At 39.4% G+C, this 16,112-nt stretch overlaps 1 protein-coding gene across 1 annotated transcript; it reads left to right on the top strand.

Moving 5' to 3' along the window:
• Nucleotides 1-257: 257 nt before the first annotated feature.
• Nucleotides 258-2,526, top strand: LOC149433996 (forkhead box protein I1-ema). The gene is made up of 2 exons (XM_089664245.1): nucleotides 258-903; nucleotides 1,400-2,526. Exons 1-2 carry the CDS (start codon nucleotides 330-332, stop codon nucleotides 1,936-1,938), a joined length of 1,113 nt encoding a protein of 370 aa, XP_089520371.1. The 5' UTR covers nucleotides 258-329; the 3' UTR covers nucleotides 1,939-2,526.
• Nucleotides 2,527-16,112: the final 13,586 nt, after the last annotated feature.

Raw genomic sequence — 16,112 nt, 5'->3', positions numbered from 1 at the left:
CTTTTTTTTTTAATCTCTGTTAGGACTTTTACCTGTCTGAAATCTGTATGAAACTGTAGTATTTTTTTAGAGAACTTGAAAAAAATATTCCATTCATTTGAAAGATAAACTCTCATAAATTTTAAATGGGCTTATAGGCTGCCAGCATTCCAAAAAGGGATATCATTTCATCTCCAGCCAGTCAGTGAAAGCTAGGCGGAGCATATTCAAAAACCTAGCTGCTGACAGGTGTATAAGAAGTGCTGAGGAAGGGCACAGGTGATACACCTGTTTCAGGGATAGTTGCAAGCACAGGTGCATCTGGCTCTCCAGCCTACCAGCCTTCTACCATGAGTGCATTTGATCCACAGACACATTCTCCACCTCGCTGTGGGCCACAATTTCCAAACATTGGGCAAGAACCTCCAGAGATCAATATCTACTGTGACAGCATCTTCCACCCTCAGACTATGCCTAGTCCTCAACGACCTTCAAACTTTGAGACTGGAGATTACAGCACTACTGCTAATCCTTATCTATGGCTGAATGGGCCATCCATCACACCACCTCCCTACCTGCAAGGATCCAACACCAGCCACTTCATGCCTCAGTCATACGGTATGCAGAGACAGCTTTTGCCTAACATGCATGGCTTAGGAGGATCTGAGTTAGGCTGGCTTCCAATTCCATCCCAAGAAGAACTCATGAAATTGGTGAGACCACCTTATTCTTACTCAGCCCTAATTGCAATGGCAATACATGGTGCCCCAGATAAAAGACTGACACTCAGCCAAATCTATCAGTATGTTGCAGACAACTTTCCTTTCTACAACAAAAGCAAAGCTGGCTGGCAAAACTCTATCCGGCATAATTTATCCCTAAATGATTGCTTCAAAAAAGTTCCAAGGGATGAAGATGATCCAGGTAAGTGACTTTTATTTTATGACACTTAGTAATGTTTCCTAATAAAAATATACCCTTTTTTCTTTATATAAAATGCCTTTCTCATAAGTGATGAAATATCTGAAATAAATGCTATAATATCATCAAAATGTAAATGCTTAAGTGTGCTTAAAAAACAACAACAAAGGAATTTAAACAGTAACTATGAGGAAATGTCTATGCCTCTTGCTGTAGATTGATGCTTTGTGTATTTTAGGACTGAAAAAATATCACGCTGAAGTCAATTTTGTTTTCCTTTGTGTCCCTAGTTGATTATTATCCATCGCTGTGTCTAAAGCTCTATATCATATGCCCAGCCGCACATTTCATAATCTGAATACCAGTAAAATATTGATGAAACTTACTGATAAAAAAGTTAAAGTGTTTTTAAACTAGACATACAGTACCATATATGATCTAAATGCTCTTTTATCTAAAGAGAAAAATATATCCTAAGCATTATATTTTCTGTTAATAGGAAAAGGAAATTACTGGACTCTGGACCCAAATTGTGAAAAAATGTTTGACAATGGAAATTTCCGCAGAAAGAGAAAGAGAAAGTCTGACACCAATGGCCAGCTAACCTCAGATAAAGCAGAAGGGAGTTCACTGCCTGACAGCCCAAAAAATGGAGAACATCAAGACATGCTGGAGAGTTCCTCACCAGGAACTGATGACTCAACTGAAAAAAGACTATCTCCACCCGCCATAACACCATGCCTTAACAATTTTCTCTCTAGCATGACTGCTTTTGTTAACAATGCCGGTCCTGTAAGTAGATCAGTACCACTTGGACTCAGTAATGAAACATCTGACAAAGTGGCACAGAACACAACTGGTTTCAGCTCATACTCACCACTTACAAACATACCAAGTCACGGAGGATCAGACTGGTCCCCTACTATGTCATCAAATCCCTTTGGTTACACTGGTTCTTTACTAAATCAGTTCAATCCCCACTTCTACAACAGCATCACCAACAATACTCTTTTCTCCCGAGAAGGCACAGAGGTCTAAGCACCAGAATAAGGTAGAAAAGCCTTACAGTATACTGAAATGAAGTGTACCTTCATCAGCAAAAAATATCACTGTACCAGATAACCTGAATATTTGTGTATGTGTATAGTATTTATGGGTACACACAAGCTGATGCTAACACAAAACATACACACAATGTATGTATGTACTTCAAATAATAGTTTTATGTAGTTAACTGTTCTCCAGTCACATTGGACTGCCCTCTGGTTACACACTGCCTTCTACTGCTATACATTTTAAGTAGTGCATACTGTATGTTTTAGAAATGTTCTTGTTTCAAAATATGTTCATTTATCTGAATATTACTGTGCAAGATGATGCAAATTGTCACTGTGTTGAAAGACAATGCTTTAGCTGGTATACATTTACTATAAGGTCCTTTTTCTACAGTCTGTACTGATAGATGTTTACTGTGGAGTAAAAAACCTGGGTAGGGGCAACTGATGTAGTACAGTAGTGACTTAAATACATTTGTCTTTCTTTTTTTTAATGTTAAATATTTTATATATTGATCAGACATCACTGAGGGGAAATGGGTTATTTTGTAATAAAATCTTTTAAAATGAATGAAGTCTGTGCTCTTGTTTCAGTTAGTAGTATGTAGAACATCATTTACATCATAACTACCTCTTCTCTGTTGCTGCTAGGACCAGAGTGGACTGAAATTAGAACCACTATACATCATTAGTGTATAATTACATCATTTTTAAATGTATTCTGTGAAACAGGCCAAAGAACAAAGCACTAACTGTAAAGTTTAGTTACCATTGCAGGCTACCAGAATCTACCCTGTAACGATCTTACTTCAAACCAATGACTATGGGTTACTGCACTTTGCAACTAGCACTTTGCATATTGCACCGTTTATATCTATACAATTGTCTATGGGTTTTCTTTAATCAATTACACATGGGAATAAACATAATATGGACCAGTAAATCTATATAGGAGCAGTGAGTGCAGTTGCTGCTGATGTGTTAGACTTTAGGAGAAAGGGGGACATTGCACCAAAAATAACTCCTTCAATCTGATATATTGAGGAGAAGCAGAACCAATGGTGTCTGACCCCCAGAGGTACTAAGGTTATGTTAATCTCCAACTGGTCCCTGGCAATGCTGAATTTACTAAACATGACCTTGTATTATGGGTCCACCTACCTCTATTCTATAATCTAGTATTCCCAGTTCAAAGCCGGCAAACCCTCACCTCCTATAGCAACAGATCATCAATTTAAATATTGATTCTAATAAAATAAAACATGTTTTTACTATTTATGCATAGGAATAGAAGCAATAAGCCCCCTTCTTGCATTAAATTCATTAGTGAAGAGAAAAATGTAATGATGTCATCATGCCACATTCATGAAGATGTAATTTGTTATAGAGCCTTGCTAGACTTTGCACACACCCAATCTCATAGCATATACTGTACATTAAAGGTTAACTGTGATAGAAACATGTAGTATATATAGCTAGGTTTCAGAATGTTATATGATAGGAATAAAACTACGTAGATGTAATCATGACCAATGAAGCATAATAAATCGTTATGATAATAAAGAAAATAAAATCAATGTCATGGATATCAGATTTCCACTATAGCTATTGTTACTTGTTGTCAACAATCTAACAAGATGCTGGATATTGCGTCCTATTTAATTTCATGATGTAAAGCTATCAATAGACACCAGAAGACCATTGGGCATGCAGGAACCAGACATCTATACTAACCAGTGCAGTCCAAATACAAGTATTCCCAATAGGAAATCATTAATGTATAGGGTATAGGAACAGAATAGGGAAGACAGGGAAGGCACACCACAGGCATCTCTGGGGATAACTTATCAGGAAAAGATTTCTAAGTCTGCCAATGAACCTTAAGCAGAAGTTTCCGGGTGCAGACATTAGATCTTTAGTCAGTCTGGCTGAAAATGGTCAGAGAGGGAGACTGTCATCTAATGCCCATAACAGGGGTATTGAATTAAAATGAATGTAGGTCCGATTAGTAAAATTTTCTTCCAGCAGAAGTCCGATGTTTGTGCGATGTCTAAAATCCTTCCCATCACAGCCCCCTCATTTTATATCACAATCCCATACTTACATCAGTCCCCTTCACATTAGTGTCCACTGTCCCCTTCCCATCAACCCCTACACAGCACTGCTGTCCCCTTTACATAACCCCCACAAAGCACTGCCCCCCCACAGCACAGCCCGTCTTTACATCACTCTCCCACAGCACAGCTCCCCTTTATTCACCCCACCCCACAGCAATTGCCCCTCTTTACATCACCCGCCCAACAGCATTGCCCCCTTTACATCACATCTCCCCCACAGCACTTCCCCACTTCAGATTTCCCTCCACAGCACCGCTCGCCTTTACATCTCCCTCCCCACAGTACTGCCCCCCATTTACATTTCCCCTCACAGTACTGCCCCCTTTACATTTACCCCCCAACACTGCCCCCCTTTATATCTCCCCACCACAGCACTCCCCACCCTGTTTACATCTCACACCCACAACAATGCCCCCCTTTACATCACCCCGCCACCACCCATAGGACTGCCCCCATTCACATCTCCCCTCCCCACCAGCACTTTCTTCCCCTTCACTTTACCCTCCCCCCACAGCACCGCTCACCTTTACATCTCCCTTCCCACAGTACTGCCCCCCATTTACATTTCCCCTCACAGTACTGCTCCCCTTTCACATCTCCCTCACCCTCTCCCAACACAACAGTGCACTCTGCTGCTTCACATCTGCTACTCCATTCAAATCACCCCACACACACACAGCAATGCCCCCTTCACAGCCATGTCCTCTTGCCTACCACTCCAAGTGGAGAGCGGTCAGGAGGCACAGCAGCACTAGATGGAGGTTTGGAGCAGGGAGCTGCCGAGCTTAACTCCTATTAAGAAGCTGGTGATTGGTTGGTGATTGGTGATTGGTCCTACGCCATGTCCTAACAATGAGTAACCTGCTAGTTAATCTGGAAAGTTAACTCATGCAGCTCTCGCTCCCACCCTCCATCCAGTGTGACTGTGCCTCCTGCTCTCTATTCATTATTGTCCCCTGCCTCCCGCTCTCTGTGCTGTGATGGAACAATGGCTCAGTCCGCATCCAGACTGTTGTCTGCCATTTAGTGATGCCTGACCTAAAGCACCTTTACAGGAACTGCAATACTAAAATCTAAGAGGGCACTTCATATTGCAATATTCCAGCTGCAGAACTGACATGCAGCAATCCTGGCTTTTAGAATTGCCAAATTATATGTATTTACGCTATCCATTCCTTATACAGCCCAACCATACAGAACACCCAGCCTGGTGACCTGTTTTTCTAGGATACCTCTGTGACTCCAGCCTGTGACTGGACAGTGAAGGAACAGCAACATACTAATGAGATCATTTCTCTGAAGTTTTATCCTCCTATCAGTATGTTCATTGTTAGCATATGTAAATTAGAGCCACTTGATTGTGTTAGTGCTCTTCCCCCTCCAGTCTGAGTGCTGCTGTACAGGTGTTTAAAAGAGGCTGAAATCAAGTCAAATTCATATAATTATAACAGTTTGCATTGAAATAAATAAAGGCCCCATGCACAAGAGGCATCTGTAAAAGCCTTTCTGGACTCCAGAACTCATGGCAGGAAAATGATGCTTAAAAAATGCGCTAAAAATGCGCTAAAAGCAGCATATTGCACGTGCTTAGGCACATTTAGGGGCATCTAGTTTTTGAGTGTTAATGCATTATACTGATCAGAATATTAATTATTCATTTTTTTTTCTTCCCATCACAATGTATTAATGCTCTAACTAACCCTAGACGTGTCTAGCATTTATGCACATTTAGCTTAGTTCTGCATTTTTCTGCTCTTCAGCTCCTCTCCTGAAGGCACCTTTGGTGTTTTTTTTCTGCCATTTAAATGTTACACTGTTCATTTCAAGGTAGTATTTTTTGTCATGTCATATACAGACAGATATAAATAAGCCAACAATCGATTTTTTTCATAATCATGACAGCACAATGGACTGGGGATTTATTTTGAGGTTCCATAGCAGCAAGTATATATGGAGTCTCATTCAACTATGCAATCAACACAATACTTGTTTGCAGGGGCATAAAGGGAAATAAAAGGGCTCCATATCAACATTTGTCTTGCTCCCTAATCAACAGCAGTTGTTCATGGCGCTGAAGCCAGTGGCCCTAGGTCATATACTTAAACCAAGATGTAAAGTAAAATTAAATGATTCATTGGTGGAAAAATGTTCCAACATCAGTGGTTAGAAGAAAAGAAAAAAGCCTGTCAGTCAGCGGGAGGAAAGAAAACCTATGCCCACATTAGTCGTCAGTCAAAGAAAAACATGCCCTGTCATCAATGTTTAAAAGGAGGGAGAAATACTCTGTTGTCAATGGCCAGTCCTAGGAAAAAAAATGCCCTGGTGTTAGTTGTCAAAAAGAGGAAAAAATGCCTAGACAGTGATCAGTAGGAGGAAAAATTACCTGGTGTCAGTAGTCATTAAAAAGAAAAAAAAGCCTTACCAGTGGTCAGTAGAGGAAAGAATACCCTGGCATCAGCAGCCAGTGGTGGAAAAATGGCTTGACGTCAGTGGCCAGCAAGTGGAAAAAAATGCCCTGGTATTCCTGGTATTCCTGGTGATCCATAGGAGGAAAAACTGCATTGTCAGTGGTCTAGTCTGGTCTGGTCAGTATAGAACAAAATGCCTTGTTGGTGGTCTGGTCAGTAGAGGAAAAAAATTACTCATCAGTGGTCAGTTAGAGGAAAAATATCCTGGCATCAGTGGTCAATAGGAGGAAAAAATGTCTTGCAGTGGTCTGGTCAGTAAGGTAATACCTTTCCAGTTGTAAGTAGGCATAAAACGTACCAGCATTGGCGGTCAGTAGAAGAAATGCCCTGCCACTAGTTCTAGTGGGAGGAAAAATATTAGGGACTCTGCAGGGGGATGAGCAGCTCTGTGGGGGCTTGGGGATGCTGTTGGTAGCTGGGAGGCACTGTGAAGCTCTGCAGGGGGCTGGAGATCTTCAGCAAACTAAGGGGCATAGTGGGGGCTGTAAGACTTTATAAGTGGAAGAGAATGCTGGGGCAATCTTGGGAGCCCTACTGAGGGTAAGTGTTCTGCAGAGGGCTATAGGGGCATTGCGTGGGATGCTGAGCAGCTCAGCGAGGAGGTAAGTTGGGGAAGGGGGTTGTTGTGGCTAGCAGGGGGATTAGTGAGAAGGTCGATTTTGAGGGGGCTAAAAAGCACTGTGGAGGGTTGGAGGCTGCAGGAAGTAGAGGGAGTGGAACTTGCAAAAAAGGGATTGCATGCCCCCCCCTCACTCTCCCACCTACACACAGTTACTGTTTAGACCTGTTGTCAGTATGGACACCTCACAGGAAGTGATAATGAAACTTCCCTTTCAATCTCTCTCTATTCCTGTTAGAGGTCACATGACTGGAAGAAGACAAGTGGTCCTTGGTGCAGGAACACTAGCATTCTAGCATTGGGCACAGCTACCATTCTGCAGAGTGTGCTGGAAGCTAGGATACACAAAAGTAACTTCTTTCAGCCCACTACTTCTTATCTCAGAGACCCTGAACAGACCCCCTCCCTACTTTTGGTTTTGGCTTCATAAGCACTGCATGGGCTACTATAACTATAATTCCACCATTGCTTTTTTATACATGAATCTGATGCTTGTAAGTATTGTCTTCAAATGTTGTGACAACCCTTTGTAGGTAAATATACATTTCTCATTTAATATATTAATAACAATAAAAATAATAATAATAACAATAATAACAATAATAAATGTAAAAGTATTTTAAGCTAATTTATAAAGTCTAGGATGGATTGAGGTTGATGGATGCCTGTTCCATTTTTTCAAGTGTGAGAACTTTTTTTTATTGTATGTGCTACTCACTGTATTCCAGGTATGTAAGAAAATCTTCTACTGCTATCCTCATCTCTGTGTATATTAGGCCAGAAGGCATCTACATCTGGCCAGTAATTGTGAAAGGGCACTTTAATGCAATATGCACATGTGAGCTGCGAGTATGACATGATTAAAATAAATAGTACTAATTTTTAGCAAGTGTATATTTATTTATTTAAGGTACTTATATAGCGCTGTCAATTTACGCAGCGCTTTACACATATATATATATTGTACATTCACATCAGTCTCTAACCCTCAAGGGGTGTATAATCTAAGGTCCCTAACTCACATTCTTAGCTACCCATACTAGGGACAATTTAAACAAGATCCAATTAACCTACCAGCATGTCTTTGAAAGTGGGAGGAAACCAGAGTACCCAGAGGAAACCCATGCAGGTACAGGGAGAACATGCAAACTCCAGGCAGGTGGTGCCGTGGCTGGGATTTGAACCTATGACCCTAGTGCTGCCAGGCGGAAGTGCTAACCATTTGCGTATATGTATAGTCCAAAAAATAATATAGGTCACAGTTGAAAAAGTGCCTGTTATGTTATTTTAGCATTTATAGGACAGGAATCTGTTAAAAGGGTTACTCTTTATATTTATGTAGCCAGGTGCTGGGATACAGCACTATGGAGATGGAGACATTTCCCCTTATTCTTCTATCCTCTACTACTGATGTTATGCTGCACCATCCTCCTCTGGCCAGCAGGGGAAGAACTAAAGCCAAGCAAGCCTATAGACTTCTATGCAGAGCGCTAAGAATCCTGGGATATATAATGGTTACACTGCAGATCCCAATATGCACTGTGCAGTAGGAGGAGTGGAAGGATTATTTTTATGAAACTGCCTGGGAAAGTTCTTCCTCTTGCACACAGAGAGTTATAGTGATATCTCCTCTGTCTGGATATTTGCCTGCCAGCAGGAGACTATACCAACAGAGATCCGAACATGAGATTGGGAGTGAGGACACCCGGAGCAGCGTAGCACTGTTCACATCATAGCACTTGCACCATACCTATACCACATTATACTGAACCTTTACCACATCTGAACTACAGCATCCTTGCACCTGTGCTGAAACTATACCATACCGATACTACATGCAGGTTAACTTGGACTGTCGCTAAGTGCACTGATGCTGATGCTCTGTGGAGAACTGTGGAAGTTCATTGAATCTTCCTGTCAGTATATCTGCTTGCCTGTACATCCCGTACAAGCAAGCAGATATACTGACAGGTCTGCAGGAGACCTGCATGGCAATGCTTTACAGGCTCCTGCAGACAAAAATAATAAATGCACATTTATTTACCTGCAAAAAAAATGTGCATTTATTATTTTTGTGTAAAAGGTGAACGTATCCTTTAAGTGCTTATCAATATGTTATCATATTCTCAAAATATATCCCACTAACATAGGATTACAGGTGTGAGCCTTAGCAACCCCCCCCCCCCTCCAATTCTTTGCTGAACATTCACTTTCTTATGACATGTGTGACTAGCAAAGCAGGTTGATACATTCCTCATCTTTTAAAATCATATGCTAATTTATAAAATAGCCTAATGTCATAATCTGATCAGAAACAGTCTGTCAGCATCAATAAATGACCCTTTGTGTTTAAATGAGAGCAAGAAATATTGCTATGTTGACCTCCTAAAGGTGAGATTGTTGGCAGACTCTATCCCTTGCAAGTAGCTTACCTTCATTTATTAGTGGGCAAAAAAACCTGCAGTGGTGAAAATGGTTGCTCATAGACTAGTTCAGCATATAATATATATGTCCACCGCACCTATATGTCATCAAAATATAGAGCGCAATGAGTTGGTAATTCAAAGAATGAACTTAGTAATGATTTCTAAAAGAATAATTTAAATATAGACAGACACAAGATAGACCAATAAAGTGGTATGGGACTAACAGGTTTAGAGTTCTAATATTTTATATTATATTGTATACACTATCGGGCAAGCACAGTGGCTAAATAGTTAGCACTTCCACCTGGCAGTACTAGGGTTGTAGGTTTGAATCCCAACCACAGCATCACCTGCCTGGAGTTTGCATGTTCTCCCTGTGTCTGTGTGGGTTTCCTCCAGGTACTCCAATTTCCTCCCACACTCCAAACACATGCTGATAGGTAATTGGTCCTAGTATGTGAATGTAAGTTAGGGACCTTAGATTGTACACCCTTTGAGGGTGAGGGACTGATGTGAATATACAATATATGTATGTAAAGCACTGCATAAATTGATGGGGCTATATAAGTACCTGAAATAACTAAAATACACTAGTCAAACTGGTAAAAGTGTTTACTATTTTTCCTATAAAATATATTGAAAACTAAATAACTATTTGAAGCCAATACCACAAAAAGAAAACCCTGAGTGTCCCCAAAATAGACAATATACAGTATGCCTCACTTCTATATAAGTAACACCAAAGGTTAGTGAATATGATAAAAATTCACTTTGCAGTGAATACCCAACCACATGCAAGGAAAAAAAAACAGCATTTTTTTTCACATCATTGGACGATGATGGATGTCAGTTGGGCTTCTCCTCGATCAACAATCTAAGGGAAACTTCCCTTGCAAAGTGAACAGCTTATTTGCCCTTGGTAAGTCAACCCCATAGTCTTAGGATGCGGGTCAGTTAGTGACTGAGAAAAAGAAAGCAAACCTATTAGGTAACTGTGTATATAAAGTAACATTGTTATGCTAATTGGCTTAATGCTGATGTGGTCCAACACAGGGATGAGTGAATTTGTTTACATGTAAACATCTGCCAGAAAATTAGTTCAAACTCTCAAATATATATATATATTTTAAGCAGAGGCCCTAGAGGCCTGTGTGAATGAGCCTATGTGCCTGGCTGTGGGAAAACCTGGACAGTATTCCTGTGGCACTATAAACGTATAGAATTGTATGGCACAATATAACACAGCATAGTACTGTATAGCACTCCCACTTTCTCCTGAAACAGATGTGCCCAAAGTTAGCTCCAACATACAGTACACTCATGATATGGCTGCTTGGAGCCCACCCTTTTATACTGAGAGACCTTGCTTATTCTTTCAGATTATTGATTCTCAGGGACCAATCTTAAAAAGAACGAAGGATATGCAGTGTATTAAGTAGGGTTACAAAGTTCCTAAAAATAAAATTTTTGGCTTTCATAAATCAATTAAAGTTTTGTCTACTTTAGTAACTACAGTAGAAACTATGAAGGTCTGTGGATTCTGTGGAAAGAGCATCCTTTTAACAAAATAGTGAAAGCAGGAGAGGCAAAGTCTGCTAGGCGGCAGAGCAGACTAAGCTGTGAGTCCTGCAATCAACAGAGCCTGGAGAGAAAACAGGGCTGTTGTGTAGTGCTGGGTGCAGAGCAGAAAGAACCAAGCTACTGTACTGTGCTGAGCTGACCGCAGAGGAGACAACTCCAGAGGGCTTGTCCCAGATTTGCAATAAGGACCCCATTGATAGAGAAAGAACAAGAGGGGAGCTCATTAGTGTGATGAGACCTCTCACCTGCCCTTCGGGGAGGAAGTGTGGACTGACCGCTGACTGGAGGAAACTTAACCAGTGTATTACCAAATTGTTGCTATTGCAGGGATTTGACTACCGAAAAGCCGTAAATTAAGGAAACATGACAGTGGATATTTCAAAATACTTTTGCCATGACAGTGAGCGCTCCTATGAGAGTTAGGGGGCCTACTGCTGGCAGATTCATATCTGAAATTCCATTGACCATAAGAGTAGTTAGGGCCTTAAAATTGTAGATACTGTGGGGGAGATTCAGTAAACCTAGAGCACTCAGAATCTGATGCAGCTGTGTTTCTAACTTCAGCTTGTTCAATTAAGCTTTGACAATAAAACAAGGAAGCCGATTTGTTGCAGAGGTCCACCAGATTCTGCATGTTCCATGTTTAGTAAATCTCTCCCTGAATGTTGCCTCCCACCAAGTTTCTTTTTAAGGCTACTTGTTTTATTGCATTGTTAGTTATTTTGTACTGATACTGCTTGTACTATTAGGATTAACACTGTTATCATTGCTATTGTTTGAACTAAACTACCATGGCAGAAAATGTATTCCTTTTTTAAATAAAGCCCACTTAATACTACTGCTGTGTTGGTGAATTTCCGGTCCAGTTAGGGTGGGTCACCACTGGGAAGGGCAGAAGAATCCAACATCAGAGCCACACACATTTGTACTTCTGACAGGTCCCATCACTGGGCTCTTCTTTTTTCTGCTCTTATATTCATAAGAATTGCGTTCCATTGCCTTCAGAGTCTCAAAATCAGTAGAGTACTAAGCACACATGCATCAGTCTTCTTTTAAATATTGCTATTTCCACTATATGACATCTTGTGGTCTATGATGAACTTTAAACTGTGAACCTTACTTCCACCATTGCTTTCTATTTGGCATTGCGTGTCTTTTCCTGGATGTCATCCATCCACATGGTCTTCTTCTTTTCTTTAGCTTGCACTCTTCCACAATCTTGCTCCACTCCAGCTCATTTTCTTGCAATATGGCCAAAAATTGCCTTTCTCTACACCAGTCCTTCCAATAGATGTAATTTTGTTTCTTTGACTCTTTTGCAGCACCTCTTCATTCGTGACCATGTCCGTGTAGCTAATTTTCCAGGTCCTTCTGTAGTACCATAGTTCAACATTTGTGATCTTTTTTGTTACATTATGAGGGAAAATGTTTCTGTGCCACACCTGAGAACAGATCATATTTGTGTTTGTAGTGATCTTTTCTTTGTGTGTATGGGGAGATAATATCCTTCATCAGCATTTTGTATCTCCCGAAATTTTGTTTGGCTTTGGTCAAATTTTACTGGCAATTTATTAAATGTATATTTTCAGGAAAGAATACGTCAGAGTTAATTTTAGTGCACATAAATAATATTACCCAATTTGCTGGTAAAAAAATAAAAGATGAGGTTGCATCAAATAAACAAATAAAAAATATGTCAAGCCCTAAAATTGCATGCACCTGTGAAATAATGACAAACTTCGATACACAAAATATTCTATAGGTGACACTTTCAAAGCCTTTACAGGTGATTAGTTTAGAATTAACCATAAATTACACTGATTAGCCATAACTTTATGATCACTGACAGATGAAGTGAATAAAATCTGCAAGTTAGTGGGATATATTAGGCAGCAAGTAAAGATGTTGTCCCTGAAATTGATGGGTTGAAAGCGGGACAATGGTCATCACAGTTTGTTGTTTATGAAGTTGCGTAGCCACAGAACAGCCAGAGTGCCTATGATGTCCACAGCAAAAAGTGCCTAAAATGGGCACAGAGGATCAGAATTAGATCATGGAGCAAAAGAAGGATGTGGCCTGGTCTGATGAATCACATTTTATTTTACATCATGTGGGTGGATGGATGGATGAATGTGTGTTGCTTGCCCGGGGAAGAGATGACACCAGGGTGCACTATAGGAAGAAGGCAAGCTGGCAGGGAAAGTGTGATGCTTTTGGCAATGTTATTCTGGGAAACCTTGGGTCTTGTCATTCATATGTATGCTGCTTGACACATACTACCTACCCATACATTGTTACTGACCAAGTACACCCTGTCATGGAAACAATATTCCCTTATAACAGTGGCTTCTTTCAGCAGGATGATACATACTGCCATGCTGCAAAAATGATTCAAGAATGGTTTGAGGAATAAAACAAGGACTTTGAGGTGTTGCCTTGGCCTCCAAATTCTCCAACTCTCGATCTAATCTTACATCTCTGGGATGTGCTTTAAAAAAAAGTATGATCTATGGAGGCCCCATCTCAAAATTTGCAGGACTTAAAGGATCTGCTACTGACAGCTAGGTGCAAGATACCACAGCATACCTTCAGAGGACTAGTGGTGTCCATGCCTTGATGGGTCAAGGCTGTTTTGGCAGCATAAGGGGGACCTACTCAATATTAGGTGGGTGGTCATAAAGGTGGCTGTTCTGTGTATAGTACAATTGACTCTTTAAAAATTAGGTGCCCCCTATGCATGAGTCTATATTTTATGTGAGTGTACATACGCCTGGGTAACTTTTTAAAACTTTTTTCATTTAGCTTATCACAATGACATAAGGGGCTGACATAGGGGGTTAGAACCCCTCACTACTGCTGATGTAAGCCTTAATTCAAGGGAATCAAATGGATTAACCCACCATCCAAGATGTTGGAAATTGGTTACTTACTCTAGTCTTTTATTTTGTTTTACTTCTTGGCACCCTTTATTGGTTACAACCATTTTTTTGTCTATGTGTTTATTTGGATGGAAAATTCCATGCCTTTTTCTGCAATTTCTTTAATCTCTTCAGCACTTTGGATGTGTTTAGCATGTCCACAGCTTGAAGAATTGGTCTCCTCTGCTGGTGGTTGCCAGAGGAACATATCTAAATGTTTTTGACCTGTTTTCTTAAGGCCTTGATCTCTGATAAGCAAGCTTTGGGCTCACTTGGGTGATTGAGGTGCACTAAAGTAGCTGTTAAGTGTCAGTGGGGGATCTGCTTCAGTTTGAAACATCATTGATGAACTTTTTCAATAGGAATTTTTGATTATTTATTGCACTAGTCACTTTATTGAACTAAGCACTTTTTTGCCAATTTTCAATGCTTTTTGCACATACAGTATTGTTTTGATTATATTCATTGATATAGCATAACATGTATATTTACAGCTCATGAAATTTGCACATGATTTGTTTTTCATATACTGTATAATTATTATTTTTTGTTTAAATTATGCTATCTTATTTAGATATTGATGTAACAATTTCATTGAGACCTAATTAGCTATAAAGAAATTACTTCCACCTGCCAACCCACCTTTGAGTTTTGGGTGTTCTTGCATCTCCTGTTGCAAGCTTCATAATTAGAGATGAGCGAATCGAACCTGGCGAAGTGGAATTCGTTTTGAATTTCAGGAAAAATTCGATTCGCATCGAATCCGAATTTTAGCAAACTTCGGGTGCACGAATCGAATTTATCCCGATCAGCCGGCAAAAGTGTCACTGCAGAGAGCTCCGCTACTTCTGACAGTTCTGACAGTTCATTTACAGCGGTTGAAACATTGTATCTATTTGTTTCCATTTAGGATACAGATGTTTTTATTCGGAAATAAATAGATACAATGTTTCAACCGCTGTAAATGTGAAGGAACTGTCAGAGAACTGTCAGAAATAGCGGAGCTCTCTGCAGATACACTTTTTGCTGTACTGGAATACTTCTTCTTTTCATTCTTCTTCTTCTTCTTCTTTTCATTCTTCTTTTCATTCTTCTTCTTCTTCTTTTCATTCTTCTTCTTCTTTTCATTCTTCTTTTCATTCTTCTTCTTCTTCTTTTCATTATTCTTCTTCTTCTTTTCATTTTTCTTCTTCTTCTTTTCATTCTTCTTTTCATTCTTCTTCTTCTTCTTCTTTTCATTCTTCTTCTTCTTTTCATTCTTCTTTTCATTCTTCTTCTTCTTCTTTTCATTCTTCTTCTTCTTCTTCTTTTCATTCTTCTTTTCATTCTTCTTCTTCTTCTTTTCATTCTTCTTCTTCTTCTTTTCATTCTTCTTTTCATTCTTCTTCTTCTTCTTTTCATTCTTCTTCTTCTTCTTTTCATTCTTCTTTTCATTCTTCTTCTTCTTCTTTTCATTCTTCTTCTTCTTCTTTTCATTCTTCTTTTCATTCTTCACATTCTTCTTTTCATTCTTCTTTTCATTCTTCTTCTCATTCTTCTTTTCATTCCTCTTCTTCTTCTTTTCATTCTTCTTCTTCTTCTTTTCATTCTTCTTTTCATTCTTTTTCTTCTTCTTTTCATTCTTCTTCTTCTTTTCATTCTTCTTTTCATTCTTCTTCTTCTTCTTTTCATTCTTCTTCCTCTTTTCATTCTTCTTCTTCTTATTTTCATTCTTCTTTTCATTCTTCTTCTTTTCATTCTTCTTCTTCTTCTTTTCATTCTTCTTTTCATTCTTCTTCTTCTTCTTTTCATTCTTCTTCTTCTTCTTCTTTTCATTCTTCTTTTCATTCTTCTTCTTCTTCTTCTTCTTCTTCTTCTTTTCATTCTTCTTCTTCTTCTTTTCATTCTTCTTTTCATTCTTCTTCTTCTTCTTTTCATTCTTCTTCTTCTTCTTTTCATTCTTCTTTTCATTCTTCTCATTCTTCTTTTCATTCTTCTTCTCATTCTTCTTTTCATTCTTCTTCTTCTTCTTTTCATTCTTCTTCTTCT

Source organism: Staurois parvus, unplaced genomic scaffold (assembly GCF_062004578.1).
Source record: "Staurois parvus isolate SC_StPar_1 unplaced genomic scaffold, SC_StPar_1.0 ptg001865l, whole genome shotgun sequence".
Classification (NCBI taxonomy): Eukaryota; Metazoa; Chordata; class Amphibia; order Anura; family Ranidae; genus Staurois; species Staurois parvus.
This window is presented reverse-complemented; position numbering and strand designations above follow the sequence as displayed.